Source organism: Hyalella azteca, unplaced genomic scaffold (genome assembly GCF_000764305.2).
Source record: "Hyalella azteca isolate HAZT.00-mixed unplaced genomic scaffold, Hazt_2.0.2 contig11451, whole genome shotgun sequence".
In the NCBI taxonomy this organism is placed as follows: domain Eukaryota; kingdom Metazoa; phylum Arthropoda; class Malacostraca; order Amphipoda; family Hyalellidae; genus Hyalella; species Hyalella azteca.
The window spans coordinates 1-22615 of NW_025941450.1; the positions used below are offsets into that span (position 1 = coordinate 1).

At 38.2% G+C, this 22615-nt stretch overlaps 2 protein-coding genes across 2 annotated transcripts in view; both read right to left on the reverse strand.

The window, feature by feature from the left end:
- Window positions 1–1651: 1651 nt before the first annotated feature.
- The window catches only part of LOC108683074 (E3 ubiquitin-protein ligase TRIM9), a 102208-nt gene continuing 81244 nt past the window's right edge, over window positions 1652–22615 (reverse strand). Inside the window, 6 exon segments of the mRNA XM_047882845.1 lie at window positions 1652–5248; window positions 5679–5860; window positions 6306–6436; window positions 6800–6893; window positions 7408–7546; window positions 8040–8176. Of these exon segments, the coding sequence (XP_047738801.1) occupies window positions 4985–5248; window positions 5679–5860; window positions 6306–6436; window positions 6800–6893; window positions 7408–7546; window positions 8040–8176 (947 nt within the window). The 3' untranslated portion in view covers window positions 1652–4984.
- On the reverse strand, window positions 9736–22021 carry LOC108683075. The gene is made up of 6 exons (XM_018172354.1): window positions 21748–22021; window positions 20117–20216; window positions 15865–16068; window positions 15120–15246; window positions 13248–14422; window positions 9736–12997 (listed from the first exon to the last, which is right to left on the reverse strand). The coding sequence occupies exons 3-6, from the start codon at window positions 16012–16014 to the stop codon at window positions 11636–11638; spliced, it is 2814 nt and encodes a 937-aa protein (XP_018027843.1). The 5' UTR covers window positions 16015–16068; window positions 20117–20216; window positions 21748–22021; the 3' UTR covers window positions 9736–11635.

Consider the following 22615-nt stretch of genomic DNA (forward strand, 5'->3'; position numbering starts at 1 on the left):
TTGAAATGCCTAGCTCCTTATCGAACCCGGTGGAAGTCTAGTAGCTTCTTCAAACTATCGCCAGTCATGAAAAGATCCGGTCAAATGACACGAGTTTAGATTCTATGAACAAGGCACGAAATGGAAAAGAATCGGCGACAGGCCACATCAGGCCTACACTTCAGAGCCGACATCACTATGTTATGTTATGTTATGTTATGTACAACCTGCATGTACGTGCCGGCTTTATTTTTTGAGTGAGGCAATTTCAAATTTGTAAAAATTACCATTTGTACCATTTTGTACAACGATTTCTTCAAGGAATACATATGTTGTTTATTTGTTGTTATTTGCGTTAAACAGAACAGAAAGTCATGTGGCCCATGATAGTAGAATTAAGTGATGGGGGAAAGCTGGGGCTCCTTTATCAAGTAATATTTTTAGCGTTTATTTCATTTTTTTAATCCATATCACTTATCTGACTTTCCTGAACAATTTAAATTGTCTCATTTAAAATTGATATTCTTCTTTAGTTCTCAAGCTACAACATTGATAGTCACATCATCAGATTTGTAAAAAGAATGTCTAGCGGCTTTAGAAGCCTTTTTCTTCAATTCATCTATTGTTTAAATTATATAATACAAATTGGCGAAGGGTGGAAATAGAAAAAGTCTATTGAAAGGAAAAAGAAAAAATGGGAAAAAGGGCTCCTAGAGGAGTTCTAGATATTTGCATTCCGAATCGAATGATAAATTGATATGTTATATGAACTTTATATGACGAGATAGATTTTTAATCTATTTACCGTTTTCTATGCATTTCACGTATTCCTTCACATTCTCAAAAAATTTTACGAACAGAAAGTCTTTGTTTTCTTGTTTTACACAAGTGTGTGAAGTTTCTGAAAGATTGGCCAGTAAATACAGAACTATTTTTGAGACCCAGACGACACCCTTCAACGTAAAGTCGCTCATGAGGAAAATTACCCCTGGATTATCAATAGTTATTACTTATTAGGGATGTGTGGGAGTTTACTAAAAAGTTTGCGTACGATTCCTTTTTTTTAATTAATAACGATAATCTGGGCGAGTTATTTCTTTCTCTCATTCCATAAGCTAATGTTGACTTGGCATCAAAGATATTATTTGCATCTGTAAACTCCTTTTTTCAGTTAGTCAATTGCCCGAAAGCTATAATTATTCTACAAAAACATGGTCAATCGAGCTCGTGTTATAGCTAAGTCAAACAGACTGGAAATTCTCGATAAAATTTAATTGTTTTATTGTGCAGGCAATCTCTTTTAAAACGTGGGATTTTGATAACACTTTTTTCACTATGAAAGGGCTAATGGAATAAATCTTGTCTTATAAAACTCAGCTCGATATTTCGACTTCACAAATTTTGCCCAACAAACAAAATTTTTTCGAAATTTCATGATAACATAAAATTTAATTCATTAACAATACGCCTGAGAGACATGAAATTCTGAAAATTAAAACAAACAGAAGAAAATCAGGCAATTAGAATTACTGTAATTTGAATTCCAGTGAGTTCACTGCCAATGGAAGGAAGAAATCTCAACACTAACCTGAAGTGTATAACGAGAAAACAAATTTTACCTATTTCAAAATTATTTAAATAAATGTCTGAAGGGGACAAAAACTTCACAATAATTCATTGGTCAAATTTTACATCAGTAATAGTTTCCAAGAAAGAATATGGCAAAGAGAAATAGAATTTTTATCGAAAAAGTTTCAAGATAATTACACAATTTACAGTGTCATAAACTAAACTATTCCATTTTCTTCGTTTACACTGGACATGAACTAATGTACAAATTTTCTGTAGCAGACGGTGAAGTAAACGTGGCTGCAACACGTTTAACATTTGAACAAGTACATGTTTGTGAAGGTATATGGTTACGAGTGCGAGAAATGAGTGGCTTGAACTTGCTCAGCTTAACCATTATAGCACTGGCATACATTGATCGTTCTCAATGCTCTTCGTTTCTAATGGTATAGTAACTATCGATACCATCAGTATACTAATGGTTACCGTATATCTACTGATACACTGACCATCGTCAATACAATTCGCATCTAAAGGTATGGGTGTGTAACATCGATACCGTCAGTAGGCAATGGTCACAGGTCGGCCAATGTTTTAACACTTATAAATTCCAAAATAGAAATTGTAGGTATGTCATCCTGCACGCAAATTTTCAATCCAGAATTGGAGACAGACCAGATGAAATCCATGAAATATCATGCATATAAAAGGCAAATGAATTGATATTTCCTAAATGAAATTCCGATAAAAAAATCGAAAACTGCATTACTCATTTGAAGTCGCAAGCATGAGCGAAAAGGAGTATAGCAACTGACAGGCTAAGCACAGTTGTCGTTTCAGGAACTTTTTAACCGTTTAAAAGGAATTGGCCGATTTTTAATCATCATAATTATTAACCCCTTGGTTGCGTTCCGTCGTTAGAATTTTTTATGAGAGTTTTTTTTTTTCGTTCATCCACATGCGGTCGAACGTTTTTAAGCATCCATTTCAAAATGAAATTTTCATGAAAAATTTCACACACAATCATCACTGTAGAGAATCAATAGGTGATAGTTGCATCCGGTTTTTCGAACATGGCTGAATTAACAACTTAAATTTATGATTACAGCGGAATAAATTTAAAAAGTATGTATAATACGAGATAATTTTGGCAGTGAAATTTTGAGAGGTGAATAATGCACCACATAAACCTGAGGCTGTGTGCAATAAAGATGAGCTCGGTAACATTTGATCAACGAAACAACTCTTTATGTTTCACTCATTCTTCTGAACGTAGATTTTCAATTCAAAACAGTTCTTAACAGCGAACACACGCTTGAAATTCCGGACACTCGTGAAAAACTCTTAGCTTAAGCTTTGATCTTAAAATGCATGTTCAGGCAATATTGGCTAACACAATTACCTAATTAATGACAGGCAGGCTGAGATAAAATGTATAATTATAAAACGTTCGTTGTGACTAAAGATTTCGGCTAGAATTTTGATAAATAGTTGCGGGTTTTGAACCACAAAATCATTACTCCAATCATACAGATCTAAATCTCTCGGCCACCCTTATCATAAATAATAACCATAATAATAATAATGATAAATTATGATCATGATCATAGTTCAAACTTCATGCGGAGGGCATCCTATTCTCGAGTAGGACTAAAAAATTTAATGTAAAGTAATAAATGGCCTTCATACAACACATAGAGTAGACGAAGCATATTTACTGCCATGGCTGACACGCTTCGTGCCTGTCAGACGGACTTGAAATACTTAAACTCATCTGTTTAACCTTTGAGAACTTGCAACATCATCGAAACTTATCTTTGCAGTAATTTTAACATCAGAAATAGAAATAGCCCAAATAATTAACATTTGGATTTGTAAATTGCACTGCAATTTACAAAATATTTTCTATATCTCGCTGCTCAGATACTTCTATCGTCCATTAATTTAATTATTTTATATTTAATTTAGACTTGCAATGTCAAAAACACATGCGCTAGTGAGTTTTGGTGTAACAATATTCATGCTCTTCTAAATCTTCACTAATGTTATAAAATCATATTCCCTTCAATTGTTATACATGTCAACTGATACATAATGTCATCATCATTATATAAACCCAACTAGTATCTTACTTTCCCAACAGAGGCCCTGAAATGAAAATAATTCAACCTCATTAGAAAACGATTAGAGATTAATTAATTAATCAGTGGATGTGCGTGTAAAACGAACTTGTTGAAAATTCATTTCAAAAGCACCATCGAGAATGTAGATCCTATAATAGGAGACTAAAATATTATTAACAGGACTTCCGTGGTGAGGAAAAATTCCTCAGCAAACTAAACCTTAAGCTAATGCAAGTAGAGTGTCGGTATAAAAGTGTTGACACGAAGTAAATAGTATTTGTACAGGCAGGTATTCTGCGGACGTAATATTCTTAACAAAACTATGCACAATGAAACGCTGATCGCTTTTTCTATAGTCCCAGCTGAATTACAAATTATTATATGACATATTCAGAATTTTTTATATTTAACGCGTCATACAGGCTATATTCACACATTATTCACTTTCGTCATTAACCAGCTCTCATGATTAAATTTTTTTGTACAAAACTATTAAATCGTTTCAGCTTCTCCGACTGGAGATTTTGTACTTTGTGACTGTAGAAAATGTTATTGTAATTATAGGAAAATATGCCATGGAAAGTTCCAATAAATGTACGAGTAATTCATCTTGAAATAAACAAGCATCAGTCTTTTCTGATTTTGATTCCTGGTTCTCTGGCAAAGGATTTACAAAACTTAATGATTCTTTTGGTATGAATTGCGCACCAAAGCGAGATCAATTTTATTCTTCCCGTCAATCCTGAGCTCTTCCTCATGTAAACCATTCAAGGCTCCCGCTTACTAGAATAATTATCTCTCAGGTACATTTATCTTTCCATCAAGAACTCTCCAAAATAACATTTCAATCCTGCGCTGCGTTCATTGTAAATTCAGCGTTCATTCCTTATTCTTGATTCCAGGCCTTCTCAAGCTAAACCAGCCTACTAACATTTTAGTAAAAAATTAATCTATGAACTCGTTTTTCCCTATCAAATATTTACAATTGAATCTTAATTCGTAAGCACAATGTTTCATAAGATCCCGCAGCGGGTGCTCGCTATGACACAGTTCCCTCCCACACACATTCAGAAAAATGAATGGGTCATATTGTCAAAATAGTGACTCGCCTCCTTACCCACAAGACGGGCAGAGAGCGGACGCAACACTGATATGCCCTTTTTCCGGGCCAGACGAGGTCCGGATTACCCACACAAGGGGTATATCCTCCCAGGCGGGGAATCGAACCCCGGTCTCCCGCGTGACAGGCGGGGATATTTAGTATAAGTGCATCGCTATTTGGACACAATCCCACTAATTTCTCTGAATGTAGTCTATGTATCAGATTGACTGTCATAATCCGAGTGTCCGCCAATATTCATGTTCTGCATGCTTGGTGGTAAGTTCGACGTCTCAATTATGGACGTATCGAGCGACGTGTGTAAGGCTCGGCCGTGCGTGGATTGCAGCGTCTTGCGCACGGTCTGCGTTAGGTGCGCGGGCGCGTCTAGCGACGTGTGTAAACTGACGCACACGTTGCGGTTGACGCTCACGGCAGGGAATAGGGGACCTTCGATGTCGGAAAAAGCTACGTCGCCCTGCACAATAAAAGTGAAGTCGAACATAGTCATCTTTTTGTATACTGACACTACAGTAATAATAGTTAAGACTTTTGATTGATTTATGTTTTAAATTTTAATGTAGTTTAGTTTGTCTAGACGTCTAATAGAGTGATATGTAGGGTAACCTGCTGCTCATTAATTAACGTAGAAGGATGTGGAGGTTTACTTGCTGTTTATAATTAACATAGAAGGATATAGAAGCTTACCTGCTGCTCATAATTAACATAGAAGGATATAGAAGCTTACCTGCTGCTCATAATTAACATAGAAGGATATAGAAGCTTACCTGCTGCTCATAATTAACATAGAAGGATATAGAAGCTGACCTGCTGTTCATAATTAACATAGAAAGATATAGAAGCTTACCTGCTGCTCATAATTAACATAGAAGGATATAGAAGCTTACCTGCTGCTCATAATTAACATAGAAGGATATAGAAGCCTTCTGCTGGCGCCACTCGAGCAGGACGCCCACGATGGCCCCCACGCCCCCTATGCCGCCCTCGCAGCGCCCGTGGTGCGTCGACCCGTGCAGGAACCACGACCGCTGGTGGTCGATATACATCGCCCAGCCGTACTCGTCGTTACCTGAGAGCGTTACTTCGGTCATTATTACTTCTTCGGTATACGTGCTCATCGTAAGCTGAAAGCGTTACTTCGGTCATTATTACTTCTTAGTTATACCTGCTCATCGTAAGCTGAAAGCGTTACTTCGGTCATTATAACTTTTTCGTTGTACGTGCTCATCGTAAGCTTAGCTTTCTGTACTCATCGTGACACGTAAGCGTTACTTCAACTGTCGTGATTTCTAGACTATCCGCTGTTGAAGTCACTTGACTTCATTATTTCAATTCTCATTACTTCTTCTGCTTTAATCCTTATAATTAATTTGTTAAATATAACTATGGTGAATACGTATAGGGTGAAATATAATAACTATAACTATAATACGTGGTTTAACATCTACATCAGTTGCTATTTCATCAATGACTTGCATCATATTGTGTTGATTGCTATCATCAAGACATCTCACCGAGCATGACTTCTTTGTTGACTTGCTTCCTGACGACGCCGAACGCAACGTCGGCGTTAGCGTCGTACGCGTCTATCCTGAACTGCCAGTAGTGGCGGCCGCGGGAGAAGCCAACGCCAGACGCCGCCACTCTGAGGGGTTTTATTAATTAATAACTGAGTTTATTAATAATTCAATCAACAAGAAATGGAGGGAACAATTGGAACACTCAATTAATGATTAATTGAAGTTGGAGGAGGGATCGTGCTGAAAACAGAACGAGAGGCAGAGTTTATTGCTAATTCATTTGAGAAAAAAGTAGTATTTGGAAGACAGCATTACTGATTATTTGAACATAAGCTAATCGAGCTAACAAGGGGAAGACTTCATTACTTAAAGGGGAAGAAACAGAGGGGAGAGGCGGCCTAAATGTGATGATTTAAACTAAAGTAATGAGATCAGTAGAGGTGTGTTGTGGCACAAAATCAACGTATGGAACTTCTGCGTGATGTCACCTGTGCTCGTAGCTGTCACACGTGACGGTGGCGCCCTGGTCTGATATCGCGCAGTCAGGGTGTGACAGCGACCTGATCAGCGGGAACCACGCGCCTGCCGGAGAACAGGAGCATCATTGCATGGTTCACTGGGGCGGTGACACTTAATAATCCCCTTGACCAGGGTGGTACAAAACAATGATCCGGTTGACTAGGGAGGTTCAACCGAATAATCCGGTTCCAAAAAAAGCGGATTAAACAAAATAATTCTGTTCAACACGATTATCCCGTTCAACAGGGTAATGCGGTTCAACAAGATTATCCCGTTCAACAGGATAATGCGGTTCAACAATATAGCTCGGTTCTAAAGCAGTGAACATTGCTTGAACATTGCAAAAAGCAGTGAACATTGCAAAACATTATTTTTGTTTGATAAAATTGTGACAGAAGAAAGCATATTATTGTAGTATAAAATATTTGGTATAAATGCCTTTGTCTTACGTAAGTTTTAATTCATGTTTGTATATGATATTCTGACAATATTTTTACTCTGACTTTTTGAATGCACAAAAATATTGCTTTTAAATCAAGTTTAATCTGAGTTTCATTGTTTTATGTTGCTGCTATACCTGGCGCAGTTCTGATGGCAATAGGCACGCTGTACGGGGAGTCGCCTGAAGCGTTGGAAGCTTTAACTCTCAGGGTGTAAACTGTGTTGAACTGCAGGCCTTCAACTGAACAAACTGTCTCGGGCCCGCGGTGAACTTCCTGTCAACATTCATGACTACATTCATTAAACTGTGTTGAATGTGCCTCGGCAACTGTGATGTCAAGAAACATTATTTATTGAAAATTAAGACACGTTTCAGATCGAATTTAACTGAGGTGAACGAAACCTCGAATAGAACAACTGTCGAACTTTGTACTTATTTATTAATAAGTTGTACGCTGATTAATGATGAAAATATTATTGACTTATTTGCAGCGACTTCTTTTTGGCCTTATTGTCTTTAAATGAACCCTGGCTACTTAGTACCAGGTGGATCTCAAGGTCTCAAGGTCTAAGGTCTACATTAAAAACTATTTTCTTATTGCCTAGTTCAAGTCAAACAATAATTTATCAAGACTCAGAGGATTATGATAACTTATGTGAACTTTCCTATTTCTGTCCATAAAATGTCGTTATAAATTCTGTCCATAAAAAGTGATAAATTCTGTCCATCCCGAAAACTATTAGTCCTTCTGTCCATGACGAACTGACCGTGAACTGTCCTCCGCCTCTGTCCATCTCGAGGGTGAAAGTGTCCGCCCTGGAGGTGGCGTGGGGTGTCCATACGACCGTAAGTCTGTCGCTCTCACCGCTGCACTCGCCGCTGCTGAACTGCGGCGCTGAACACACTGCCCGGGAATATTTGTGTTTATTGGTTGCATTTGTGTTTATTGGTTGCATTTGTGTTTATTGGTTGAATTTGTGTTGATTGGTTGAATTTGTGTTTATTGTTATTGGTTGAATTTGTCCACCCGCTGTCTCTTATACACATCTAGATGTGTATAAGAGACAGGTCAGGAGTTGTGCGATAATCTGTTTAGCCAGGAGTTGTGCGATAATCTGTTTAGCCTGGAGTTAGTTAGTTAGTTTAGTGGCCACATGTTTACTAGCGCTTCAGCTATTTAGCTATATCGCACCGAAAGTCATGTTGAACATCACCAAAGAGGTGGGAGGTCTCAATTATCAAAAGTTTCTCAAATCAAAAATAGGTCATCGCCCACAAGGGGCGGAAGGTCTCGTATGTCCAGCCCGCTGAAGCTGGCTCGAAGGAAGCAGCGTTAGCATCTCAAAAGAGACGAAGTGACAAGGAGGGACAGGTGAAAAGCAACAGAAACGAAGACACTCGAACAAGAGGTCGCTTACACGGGACGTCGGCCGCCCGCACGAGAGAGACAGAGAAGGGAAATTTAAGGAATCCTACCTACAAAATAACTTAACCCCACAACTGAGACCTACAGTCAGACACCGCGAGCTCAACGGTGGGGCGCTCAGGAACAATCCCCCTAGGAACGCGAAATCCCATAGGACTTCTGACGAGCACAGACACGCGTCAGAAGTCCCCCCTGAGGGGTTAGCCTGGAGTTGTGCGACACCCATGTATATATGTACTCGATCTAAATCTTTCGTTTGTATTTTCATTTGTTCTTATGTGCGGTATTTGTCCCGCAGTTTTACAAAGAAGAATAAGGAAACACAGAATGACTATTTTCCTTATCATTGTTCCTGCCTGGCTCGATGAGGTGGCCGTTTGAAATTTAGCCAGGACATGAATACTAGAGTAAAATATAGACTTGGGGATATAGAGACGGACTGGGTGAGAGCAGGAGAGGTGTACGACAAGGCTGTATCCTGTATCCGCTTCTCTTCAACCTCTACACAGAAGAGATGGCCACGAGGGTGAGGAGAATGGATGTTGGTGTGCGTGTGGGCGGCGAAAGGTTAAGAATGCTTCTGTATGCTGATGATGCTGTGATTAAGAGTGGAAATAGCGAAGAATTACAAAGTATGCTGGACTGTGTGACTGAGTATGGGAGGGACTTTAATGTGCGATTCAGTGCGGAGAAGAGCCAAGTGATCCGATCCATTCACAAGTTGTGAATGGATCGGTTGAAGATATAAGCAGAGTGTGGATGTTGGGTGGGAATGGGATTGTTAGGACAAATGAGTTAAGGTACTTAGGGATGTGTGTGGACCAGGAGCGTCCACGAATCGGGCGCTTAATTGCACTGATAATTATTTTAAACGAACTAACAGTAATAATACCAAGTATATTAATATCTTTAAGAAACCGTTCAAAAAGCAATGGGTGTCTCCCTCCAATTCCGATTTGTACGTCGACGTTGCTAAGGCAATCGGTAGGCCACCGACTAACTTCTAGCTATAAATTGGACTAGTAGAATGAAATAAGTTCAATTCTCTCTTTATATTGGACAATACCACAATAAATTGTTCAATCTTGCTACGGATACAGTTTACAGTAATTTAGCAACTGCTGCAATGGTAGCATACTCAATTATAATATACTACACGTAGGGTAACAGTCCTGTTAAGTTCTTTATCAATTGTCGCTGCAAGGTTTAAATTTACTCCTATTATCTTTTATTTACTCCTATTTTTATCTTTGTCATGTGATAACAGAATCAGCTAAAAATGTGTAATAACTACGGTATTTCGGTTTCATTTGCAATGAAACCTAATTTTTGGCGCGAAGTGCGCAAAAACTTGAACTCGCTGATTCCATGATCTCGTGACAATGATTAACAGGAGTAGTAAGATGTAAAATTTATAGCTGAATTCAAACCTCGTGCTGCGACAATCGATTTAACCTGCACCAACATAACAAATATGTCAGCATTCGTGCATATGATAATCATGTTTGACTATATTGCTTCCTACTTTGAGGCATAGTTTCTCAAAAATAGTTCCTTGTCATTTTCACATGTGTATTAATGGCAGGGAATATTTCCATCGCGTCAAGTGTCCTGAAATTCTACAAACAATTGCACTTTACACATTACTGCAATCAAACTGACGCAATTTATCGTACAATTTCGAGTTTAATTCAAACTAAATGGAATTATCAAATTTCAGAAATTGTGGACGGCACAATTTACGCTGGCTATTAAATAAACAATTCCGCGCGTCCACTTTGCCCAGCAGTTTCGTCGCGCTCGGAGACAGGCGAAGAACTGTTCTTCGAGTAGACAACCAACATTACATGAAACATTTTGAACCCCAAATCATGAAATTAACGGCTTAGAATGATTCCATTCGTCGCCTCACAAGCTGGTCTTACAACTAAGAATACATTGGAGAGAGCAATAATAAAATACATACAAGTGCGCGACCGAAAAACGCTTATTTTCATATCTGCGACGAATCAGGCTATGCTACAAGTCAGATGATGATCTTGTATTACTGCGAATATGCGTATTAATGCGAATTTGATCCCAATGATGAAATTCTAGTCTTCCATGGGTTTTTGAAGGCTCACAGACAAATTAAGTCGATCACCAAGGAGAAAAGACATGCTACTGGAAATAGTTATGCCCGTACCCTGCATTAAAACAAGTCGAAGACTGAAGAAAGCAGTATTGAGTGCAAGTGTTGAGAGATAACAGGCAAAAGCGTGAATTAATAAAAATTTTTAAATTTACGTGATTGTAGTTTCCATGACTACCTCGGGTGATTACATCTCGGTTTCTCACTACTCATTTGCGCAACAGAAAACGTCGCAGCATATCCATGCTACATCGCATTTATCCGCACACAAATAACTTCTGGAAAAATCGTCAGGTTACCACAAAACCTCCCGAGCAACACCAGGCCGCCGTGCAAGCTTCATATACAACAAGAGTTCAACAATTCACGACGGCAAAAAAAAATTAGAAATTAGGCAGCAATACATAGAAGACTAAAACGATCCATGGTCTCTACAAAACGTAAATTAGGATAACATCGGATTAAATGAAACTATTTAATTATCTAAATAAAACTATAAAATAATTCTTCATGTAGAACTTCGAACATTAGACAACAGGGACACAATTTAGCATCAACATTTCGACTTCCTAAACACAACACCGATGATGTACTGCGTTTGAACTTTTTCATTAATTTTTTGTCAATATCCAATATACAAATGTGGCATAGAGTCTAGATAAATATACTAGTAACAATTTAGTTATAAATTTGTACTTTTAAGGCCAATTACTAAGTGTCTTCGCAGCACCTGCTTCCAAATCCAGCGTGACAAATCTCTCAATACTTCATACTTTATTGTGCTTAGTTTTGGTAACATAGCTGTTTTATTTCTTCGATAAACAACTCCTGCAGGTATTTGGGTCAGCCGCAATCCTCTTCATAACCTCGTACTGACGCTGAACCTTCTCAAATAACAACTTCAACCTCTCATTTCTATTGGACTCCGCAACTAAATCGCTCTTCATTTGTTCCAACATGTTCTTCTTTTTGAGACGTGATTTCTTCGAAGCTATGTTGTTTGCTTCCTTGTTCCTGCGATATTTTTGTGCATCTATTTCACGTTGCTTGCCGCGCGGTAGTCTACTGAACCCAACGAACGCGCTGTCTCTGGCTCCTGCAGAGCGTCTGTGCTTGCCGCTATAACTGCGCGGTGAAACATGGAACTCTTCATCTTCGCTGTCCTCACTCTCATCTTCGCGGTCTGAAAGCATGCTTATGTCAATGGAAGCGTGCCCATTGTTCCCAGAAAGGTTGCTCGAAGAAAGACCAAGGATTGCCGCATCTTGTGGAGACTCGCCGTCTGACGTGGTTATGTCAATGGTGGCGCGGCCATCGCTCCAGAAGTTGTTTCTCGAAGAAGGACCCGGGATTGCTGCATCTGGTAGACGCTCGATATGATGGGACGGGCCAGCGATGCTATCAGACGGAATATTGCAAAAAACTTGCAAGGTATTGTCATTAATGGTTTCAGAAGGAATATTTCCTTGATTAAACGATTGTGATTCACTTGAACTTGAGGTAATACCTGAACTTGCGTTGCACTGTTGACCGACAGATGGGTCGGACAAATGGATGAATTTATCAGCAGGAATTATTATGACACTGTTGTTATGACGCACCAAATTTTGGACTGAGATACCGGGATGACGTACCAAATTTCGGACTGGAGTGCTGTGATGACGCACCGAGTTTTGTACTGGGGTGCTGGGATGACGTACCGAAACTTGTACTGGGGTGCTGGGATGACGTACCGAAATTTGGACTGGGGTGCTGGGATGACGTACCGAAACTTGGACTGGGGTGCTGGGATGAAGTACCGAAACTTGGACTGGGGTGCTGGGATGAAGTACCGAGTTTTGTACTGGCATGTTCTGATGAGGTACCGAATTCAAGACTTGTATGCTGTGATGACGCACTGAATTTTGGGTGGAGACGCTTGGATAACGAACTGAGTGTTGTGATGTGATGTTGGGGTTACGTAGAGGAAATGGAGCCCCCATGACGGTGTTACGACAGTAACTATTATTATTCAAGCGCACTTTCTTCAGTTTGAGTTCTGGAATGCTTTGAGGAGCCAGCCTCTTGAGAGGCTTCTGAGCTGCGCGGGCTCCACCGTGTCGAGGCATGGAACAGCTTCTTATTACCGACACCTTGATGGTAGGCTTTGTGTGTTGCTGAAGTTCGTTCTGAAACCAATAACAAATTAGGACTAGAAAGATCATTTACAAAGTAAGCTAAAATAGTAATATAAATGTTTCTTTTTTTTTAAATACGAAAAGCAATTACGGTACTACAATTTAGTAAAAGTGTATTGCGAAGTGCACACATTTATGGTTTATTGTTTGTGCTATAGTAATTTGGTGTTTCACCTGGCGTATTTTCGCGTGCGTGAATGATTCGACAAGAAAACGGTTATCAGCACTGAACGTTACTCACCTTAGTTTGTATGTTGAAGGAAGGATCAAATTCTATATGGAGAGGTGTAGGGTTGACAGGAGTTGGAAGTGAAGATGACTCATTGGCAACGCCACTCTGGTTTGCGTGCGTCACTGGGTTGAACTGCTCCAGCAATAAATTAGACATTTTTCCGGGGTTAACTGAGGGTTTTATTTCAGGGGCGGGATTATTCGACATTTGAGTCAATTCCGACTCAAGGGAAGGATTTAAATCGCGATCAACAGATGTGAAGGCACAAAAATCTGTAGATTTTAGCATCAAATCAGACTGTTTTTGCGTGAGCATGCGTGATTCAACTGCGTCATTTGCTTCAAATTTAGATTTCAAATTTTCAGTAATCTGTGCAGAATTCGCCAGCGTAGGCACCGTAAAGAGTTGCAGAGGCTCACAGGTTGCATTGATGATAGCCGAATGGTCCAGATCACCAGGAGAACGTTCCAGATTAATTTTTAAAGAATCTTCTGCACTCCCCAACAACATCCCTGGTTCCTCTGAAGTGCAGAGCAGTTCCATATGGTCCAAATCCGTGGGTGTGTCTGGCAACTTGTAGGAAATACTCATATCCAGCGCACTGATAGAATCATCATTTATCTCATCAACGAAGCGATTGAAATCAGCGTCATCCATTAAGTCGTTTGCCTGCGGATGGTCAAGTGTAACTTTGTCAGCAGGAAGCTCAACACCTGAGTCTTCTGGTCCTGTGTCCAGTGTTGCTGATTGATGACAAGGTACCATCTCGGCCAAACTAGAACTGAAATTCAGATCATTGCAATAGCTCTCAGGCTTATTATTGCAATCAGTGGGTGCATAGAGCGTTCGGCTTTCATTGCGGTTACCAGCGGAATCCAAGCCCATGTAAGGACAATGATTGCGATCAGCATTGACTGGTTTAACATTATCTTGAAGGGAGAAAGGGAATTCACATTTGGGGGTTGTGGTCCCCATTATTCCGCAGTTGACGTTTTCTGTTCCGTTCGAGGTTGAATCTTGACACAACGATACAATATTTGAAGCACATGATGTCGCGGAAGAAGTCTCGTTCTCAATACCGCCAAATGTTTTGTGGTCAAAAGGTAAAATCTCGTCCATATCCGTAAATAATTCATTGTCGAGATTAAGATCCCTGCTCGCCGGGAAATCGAACATTTCTCGGACTGAAAGAGAACATGAATGAAATAAGAATGAAGAACTCCATGAAACAAAAAATTTAGAGATTGCTAAGATATGAAAGCAAAACCCTTCATTTACAGATATAAATTAAGTTCACATAAACAAAATGGAATACAAATTTTCAGATGACAATTTGTCAAAATTTTAGTCAATATTCAGCATCCCTACGGACAATTGAATATTCTAACTTCGTATACTTATATTAGTAAAAATATGTGGATTGGATTCTACAATACTTAATAATTGTACAAGATACTTGAATCATCTACTAACAATTAATAGATGGAATAGCTCGTCGTCAAAACCTGATGCTGATATGTCCATAAAATTAGGTAACAAATCAAAAACGTATTAGAGTAGCTGCCTCTGTACATGACTCTGCTGATGTGTTCCAATAATGCCAGATAACGAATATATAGAATAGCTTTTAGCGCATCGGTTCGATAGTTCCAACAATTCTGTAAAAATTTCTGCAGCCATTAACTTGAGAACTGTACTGTTGGCAAGAATCTATGAACGACGAACGAATTGCACAGTCGTGAAGGAAAACAATAATAATTCCTGAGCATAAATGGAAATTTGAAGCTTTGCTCGATATATCAAAAGATATTCAAATGAGATTCTACCCTCCATCTCGACGCCGTGTGAGGTATATAATGTAGAATAATGTGCATTACGTACCCACATCTGGAGTATTGAGTTCGTCACACTGAAAATGTTCAGCTAATGGTGCACGAGTTGCAATTTGACTATGAGAGGAGATGTTGATGCCGCTGACTCCTGACATGCTGCTCCCAAGAATTGGGTCCTGAAAAATTAAGAAACTTTCATAGCTCAGCTAACAAAAATTTGAACAAAGTTTAGGCAATTTATTCGACCTATACTTTGTTGATAAGGATAACAGAACTTGATCACATAACCAGACACGTTCGAGAAAACAAACTCATCCAAGTAATAAAATACCCTTTTTAACCATTATGCTAAAAGAAAAAATGTACATACAGGGAAATGGCGAGTTCAAGAAAAAAACATTAACATTACCGTATCTAGAAGTAAAATACAGAAAGCCTGAAATGAGCAAACCTAATGTGACGTAAGCATTTTTGGAAAAGTATAGGTTCAAGTGAGCAACTGCACAAAAATATTCAAAATAAGCTTCGTCAGGAAAGAGAACAATGAAATTCCCGAGAAAATCTACAGAAAAGATTCGCATGCATTGAATTCCGAGTAGAGGCATAACCTTAATATCCAGCTCATGCCGGCCAAAGAAATGCCAAATGAATAGTGAATGAAGGAGGAGGGGTCACAGTATTTTCTCCTAAGTTATTAACATCATGTCGTCCTCTGGTACTTAATGCTTATCAACGTTGCATCTAGTACCTTACTCTTAAACTCATGCCGGCCAACAAAGTACACCCCAAATCACCAGTGACTGAGTGAGGGGCGACATCGCAACACCAGCTCCCAGCGAAGTGTCGGCCGCGTTCGTAGGGCGGCAGATCTGGTAGGACCGGAGGGTCTCCGTCGCACTGGAGCGGTTCTCCGTCAGGGAAGAACCCGGGTATACGTGAGCCATTGTGGAAACTAGCGGACAGCTGCTGGTTCCTAAGTGATCGATACATCGCTGGGTCTGAAATATAAAAATAATCATTGATAAAAAATATTATGACGTTTATAAAGAGTAGCCTTGCATGGGTGGACGTAATTAAGGCTTACCAGTCCGGTAAATAATGTTTAGAAATTATGAACACAGAAACCGAAGCTTGTGACGTGTAGTTGATAGTCTCGCTAATAGTATTTTCTAACTAATGAAGCTGAATTTTTCCAAAGATCTGAAGGTGAATTATTCAATATCAGTTCGTGGCATAATCAATGCTCAAATTCTAATCTATATCTGGCCGCAGGTATAACTATTAAATCACCAACTCATAATGACGAATGTGCAATTGATCCAAATCATCCAATAATTAATATTATGCAACTGCAGGAATAACATTTTTAGAATCATTTTTAAACTGATATGATTAAAAATTTAAAAGCAAAGAATAGTCCACAAAAATTCATATCTTTATAGAAAACGTTTCGGAGTCCAGCTCCATCGTCAGTTCGTAGAATCTAGAATATGCATAGAAAGTCACAAGTTAATACAATTGAAAGCACAGAACACAATTAGAACCTAAATTTACAAGTAATAGGGCAAAAAACCTATCTATTCACAATTTCAAGGGGATAGGAGCTCACAGCTGAATTTAAACTGGGCCTAAGCTTAAAAATGTACAATGATTCTAAGATACGCTAATCTGAAGTACCGGAGGTAGAAGCTAACACCCTAAAGTCACTGTCAGAAACAGGCACATCACACTGCTCAGCGTGAGTGCGCACAGCCGAATGAGGGGGGCGCGATAGCAACTGTCCGGTCCTACAACTCCTGCCCTTATGCTCAGCGATCCTGGAATAAAGATTACGTGAAGTCATACCGACGTACGCAGATGCACATTGTGCACAACGAAATTGATAAACCAGGGACGATCGCATATGAACAGGGAGCATATCTTTATATCTAAAGAAAGAACCGATTTTGAAATTGTTAACCAGAACAATATACGCATTTGCTCAACATACCAGGCTATGCATGCTGAATTTGAATTTTTAAGAAATATTTTCTCGCTCAATGGATTTCCGGCAAGTTTGGTGTATACCCAAATCAAGAAATTTATGTCGAAGCGATTCAGTGAGGTTGCTCCCGAGCGCGATAGTAGGAACGTTATTTTTTGTTCTTTTCCATACTTCGGCCCTGCGTCCGAAGCTATGTCAAGAGAATTAAAAGTCTTCTTCAATAGATACTTTCCAAGCGTTAAACTCTATATTGTTCTGGTTAACAATTTCAAAATCGGTTCTTTCTTTAGATATAAAGATATGCTCCCTGTTCATATGCGATCGTCCCTGGTTTATCAATTTCGTTGTGCACAATGTGCATCTGCGTACGTCGGTATGACTTCACGTAATCTTTATTCCAGGATCGCTGAGCATAAGGGCAGGAGTTGTAGGACCGGACAGTTGCTATCGCGCCCCCCTCATTCGGCTGTGCGCACTCACGCCGAGCAGTGTGATGTGCCTGTTTCTGACAGTGACTTTAGGGTGTTAGCTTCTACCTCCGGTACTTCAGATTTGCGTATCTTAGAATCATTGTACATTTTTAAGCTTAGGCCCAGTTTAAATTCAGCTGTGAGCTCCTATCCCCTTGAAATTGTGAATAGATAGGTTTTTTGCCCTATTACGTGTAAATTTAGGTTCTAATTGTGTTCTGTGCTTTCAATTGTATTAACTTTTGACTTTCTATGCATGTTCTAGATTCTACGAACTGACGATGGAGCTGGACTCCGAAACGTTTTCTATAAAGATATGAATTTTTGTGGACTATTCTTTGCTTTTAAATTTTTAGTCAACTTGCGATTTAAGCAAATAAGTGACATTAATACTTCAACTGATATGATATTCTACAAATACGAAATAATACGAGATCCAGTCTTGATATATAGTTCATAGTGAGTTTCTTCTCTGCAACCCTCGTAGAATCTATTGGACGTGCATTTAAAATTTAGAATACGCGATCGGTCGTGCCAGGAACTTCTTGCCCAAAATATAGTCAAACGAAAAACTCTGCATAAAAGAATCTCCAAAGGTTCTAAATTTCAGAAAAAAATAGGCAAGTTCAAGGACTGCAGATAACACGATGCAATTAGTAAATTTTCAAGGTTTAGATAACGCTGGGAAGTTGTGTTTAAACGTACAGTTGGCAAATTACACTTATGATGGCAGATGAATAGCAAGTGAAGATAAGCTTGTAAAATTTGTGTTATGTTTCATGCATTACGGTAACTTGACTTTTTAAAATCAATTACGAGGTTTAGATAGTCAGGTAGCTCCTGAAAACTTCGATCGCGTCTCAAGTTTGCAGAAGGCAATCACGCCAGTGATTACCCCAAACTAGGGCGAATTATCCCCTGGTATGAAAAAATAAATTTTTAGGGGCCAATAAACAGGGGGCATATTAATCTTTAAAAAAATGACATGATTATTGAGGCGAGTTTAATCTGTAAACGTGGGAACAAGAAGAAAAGTTTAAGAAGCAGTTGTCACAGCAGTGTATTTTTTCTATCCTCAGTCTTAATTTTCTGTCCATTGTTAAGTTGGACTATTGTGAACGTATTTCAGCTGTGCAACTGGGACATATGTAAATATATTAAAATAAGTTTTCATGAAAATAATGAATTCATTGTTGCTCATCTCCACATAAGTCCTTCATGTTAGCTGACACTAGATTGTTAGTGTCGCTTGAGAGGCATTAGTACCTTTCATTTACATTAGACAGGTAGGTTTTAGTGTGGAGCCTGAGAGCGCCGCTACCGGGAATGCGGTGTCATGGTGATGACGGTTCTAAACAAGCTAAAAGTCAATTTATTGATTGTCTGCGTGGACCGCTCGTCACCCGTTCACTTTTATTTATCACGATGTCTATACAATTCCCTGACAAATACAAACTGAAAACAACAGCAAAATTTTGAAGTTAGCCTCAACCAAGATTAAATTTGGCGCATGAACATCAACAGTTGTTTTTAGATGACAGCAGAACGGGTTATTATGAGCAATAGAAGTAGATGAATCTTTTACATTTAGACTATTAGGTACCCCATTGTTATAAGAAAATAGGCAATAGTTTATTGTAGTATATAGATGCCAATTACCATTCCTATAATTATGTGCTCATTATTGGTGACCCAAACAAAAGCATACCTGAAGACAGCAATAGAAGTTAATGTTATTTGTATTAAATTATCCCTAATATGCACTAAATTATTCAAAAAATGCATCGTTTCCCAGGAAAATTGTTGGCAAAATTGAACTCTATCAACTCCACATACAATAAATTAGGATGAAACATATTTGATATCTTATCCAATTTATATCCCTAGATACAGGATATAGGTATATTATGTACCGTACCATTATAAATATTTTGGAAAAAATAACAGAGCAATAGAATGAATTACTATGGCCTAAGGTAATTTCAAATTGAAGACATTAGAAAATATCAATGCATTTTTTAAATAAAAACTTAAGCCCACAAAATGATCTATATTAGTTAATGAGATACGTACGTACCAGGCAAAAAAAATTTATGCGAGTATATAATTTAAGCAAAATGGTAAGAGAAAAAATGCAATAATAACCTATCAAGATAAAAATAAATTAAAACAAAATCTTCAGTTGAATTGAAGCAAAATGAGTAAAAAATATCAACTTTTTTCATATTCAAGGCTTTAATAAATCCTTTCCAGAATATTTGGATGTGGAATTTTTTCACTTTGTCATCTTTTCAATTCAATATACTAGTTAGGGGGTATGAGAAACTGTTCAAATTGGTAAATATAAGCCAGTTACATCAATTATCTTCATTGCTTTATTTAATAGTAAAGGTATGGTAATGATGGTTACTACTGTTTTAGTTTTGAGTTAGACAGTTTAATGAGAGTTACTGGTAATAAGAGTTGTAGGAGTTCAACTTGATAAAAAATTCATCCATCATCAATACTATTTTAAGCAAAGGCCTGGTATTAATTATCACTAAAAAAAGGAGTATGTAAATGGGAAATAGTACCTTATATGTTGCAACTCACATTTGGTAGTTGATCTTCAACTGGAGAATGAATGGTGCTGGCTTTGCGGCTCTCACTGGTGATGATTTGACACCACACAACACCCGGGACTGTCAATTACCTGAAAAGATGCGTTTTTACATATTTGTAGACAAAGAATTACAACTAAATGGTATTTATCTGAGTTTTCTATAATACAGTGCAGTGGCAAAGGTAAGACTTATTTTTCATCTTGTAGCGCAGCTTTTTGAGTAAATGATAAATTCTTGTCATTCACATTCAGTCTACTCTCAAAAGCAAGAGTTTAATGACCAAAAGAAGTTTTCCATAATACAGTCCAGTGGCAAAGGTAAGACTTATATTTCAAATGATTTATTCTTGTCAATCACATTCAGTCTATTCTCAAAAGCAAGAGTGTTAATGTCCAAAAGAAATTTTGATCATTCAAGCAGATTTGATTATTGAAGAACTTGTGTAGGTAATAATAAATCCCCTGGTTGCGAGTACGGCTATAATCGCTTTGTTGGAAACTGATTTTGGTCTAGGATATTACTGGTAATTCATTTCAGTGAGATTAGATTAGTCTATCTATACTGTCAAATAGAATAGTAAGCTACAGGCGGCATAAATCAAGACAGTCCTCTGCTATGGCATAAAAATGTTTTAGCAGCAAAACTAATTGAAATATTGCAAAACTAAAAATAGTGGCATAAGCTTCAACATTTTTCTTATCTATGTAGCACAAAGGAAGGTAAGAAATCATACATTTATTAGCTCTAAGCCTCTAAAAAATCCCTGAAAAAAATGTTGGAAAGTGAATTTTGAAAAGGTAATTCTGCTAAGGTCTGTAGTAAAAAGAATATGGTTGTTTGGTTAACCATATTCATAAGCCACAAGTCCCACAACTGTCATGAATAATTTCATAATCATACTAATACTAGCATTCATAGTATACTTTACTATACTTTACAATTTAAGAAATTAAAATATTAACCTCTCTTATAACTTACCAAACTTCTTGCCTCTGGGTCCCAGGCCAGTGAGGCCTATGATTGGGTACCTATAATGGCATACAGGCATAGTACAATGGTACAAATACTGAAATAGCATAGACTACAGCCAATTTAGCTAGGTATATCTAAAATCATAGGGTAAAATAGGGCAGGTAATACAAATTAAAAAATGAAACTATTTTTAGATAATCTCTCCTATGCTACTATAATAATTTATTACATCATCCAGTTTTCTTCTGTTATGAAAAAGTTTATATCATATATGTATACAATTCCTGAATTCCAAATCAAATGCGCATACCAATATGATACCATTTACCAACATAGGGGCCAGGAATTACAGGTGCAAATTATTAGCAAATACTGGACTACCTACAGGCACAAGTACCATAGTCTGTACAGTGTACATCTGTACAACGAGTCAACTAGGTTAACAACGTACAAATGTACAATACTACCGATATCAAGATAACGGGTGTAACTGTAAGTCTGTAACTTTTAAGGTCTGCCTTTTGCTGATTTAGAATTAGAAATAGTCGTGTAGAATAAAAAAGAAAACTTAAAGATAAGGTAAAGTTACAGATCGGAATAGATCATAAAAGGCCGAAATAAAATTCAAACACAGTACAATATACTTACGTAGGGATGTTTTGAGCTACACGGAAAAATCGACTAGGAAGCCGATCCAATCCGAGCGAATTCTAGGAATCGGCGCAGCCTCGCAGGGTGCGCCTGATTGACGTTTATACTCTTTCTTTCACAACGTTACAATCCAAACTAAGGTGTTCATTGTAAATTTTTTTCAATAAAGTGGGCCAACTTGTTGAAAATTCAAGAAGTGTATGAAACAAATACTAATCTGCGCTATTTTATTGAGCATCGGACGGTCCGCCACACGACGTCTCCCAACGAAAAGACTTATCGCACTGAAACATTATAGGGTATTAATTCCTAACTGGACACAGAAAACTCCCTACTAGAGTGGTACATGTACATATGGGAGATAAGGAATTGCACAACTGAGGCTGAAAGTATTTTAGATGGAGAAGCTGGATTAAAATCTTATTCGTGACAGTTCGAGATACGATTCATGTAGGTTATGCTACTGGAATATTGGAAGTATCGGCGAGAATGTAGCTACCTCCGACGAGGCTTATGATAGAACGACTTTCTCAATTACCCTCAATCAGGGAAATTACAGCTTAACTGGTCGTTATTGCACCACTTCATTGGCCACTCTTACGTTTAATTGGATTGTTTCAAAGTTAACTGAAAGGGGCAAAATATGCGGGCATTTTTCAATCGCAGTGGCGTGCCACAAGGAAGCGTCCTGGGGCCTATTTTGTTCGTTGCTTTTATAAATGATCTGCCAGAAGTAGTATCCAGCGTGTGCTCCATGTATGCCGACGACACAAAAGTTTATAATACAGTGAAGAATGCGTCAAATAAAGCGCAATTGCAAGATGATCTTGACAGCTTAGTTAACTGGGCTGATACGTGGCAGCTG

Excerpts from the sequence above, each read along its gene's own strand:
- LOC108683075 (XM_018172354.1), bottom strand. The coding sequence starts at position 16,014 with ATGGCTCACGTATACCCGGGTTCTTCCCTGACGGAGAACCGCTCCAGT. Across the intron at positions 15,247-15,864 it reads CGCCCCTCACTCAGTCACTG|GACCCAATTCTTGGGAGCAG; the intron begins GTGATTTGGGGT and ends TTAATTTTTCAG. Across the intron at positions 14,423-15,119 it reads ACTCAATACTCCAGATGTGG|TCCGAGAAATGTTCGATTTC; the intron begins GTACGTAATGCA and ends GTTCTCTTTCAG.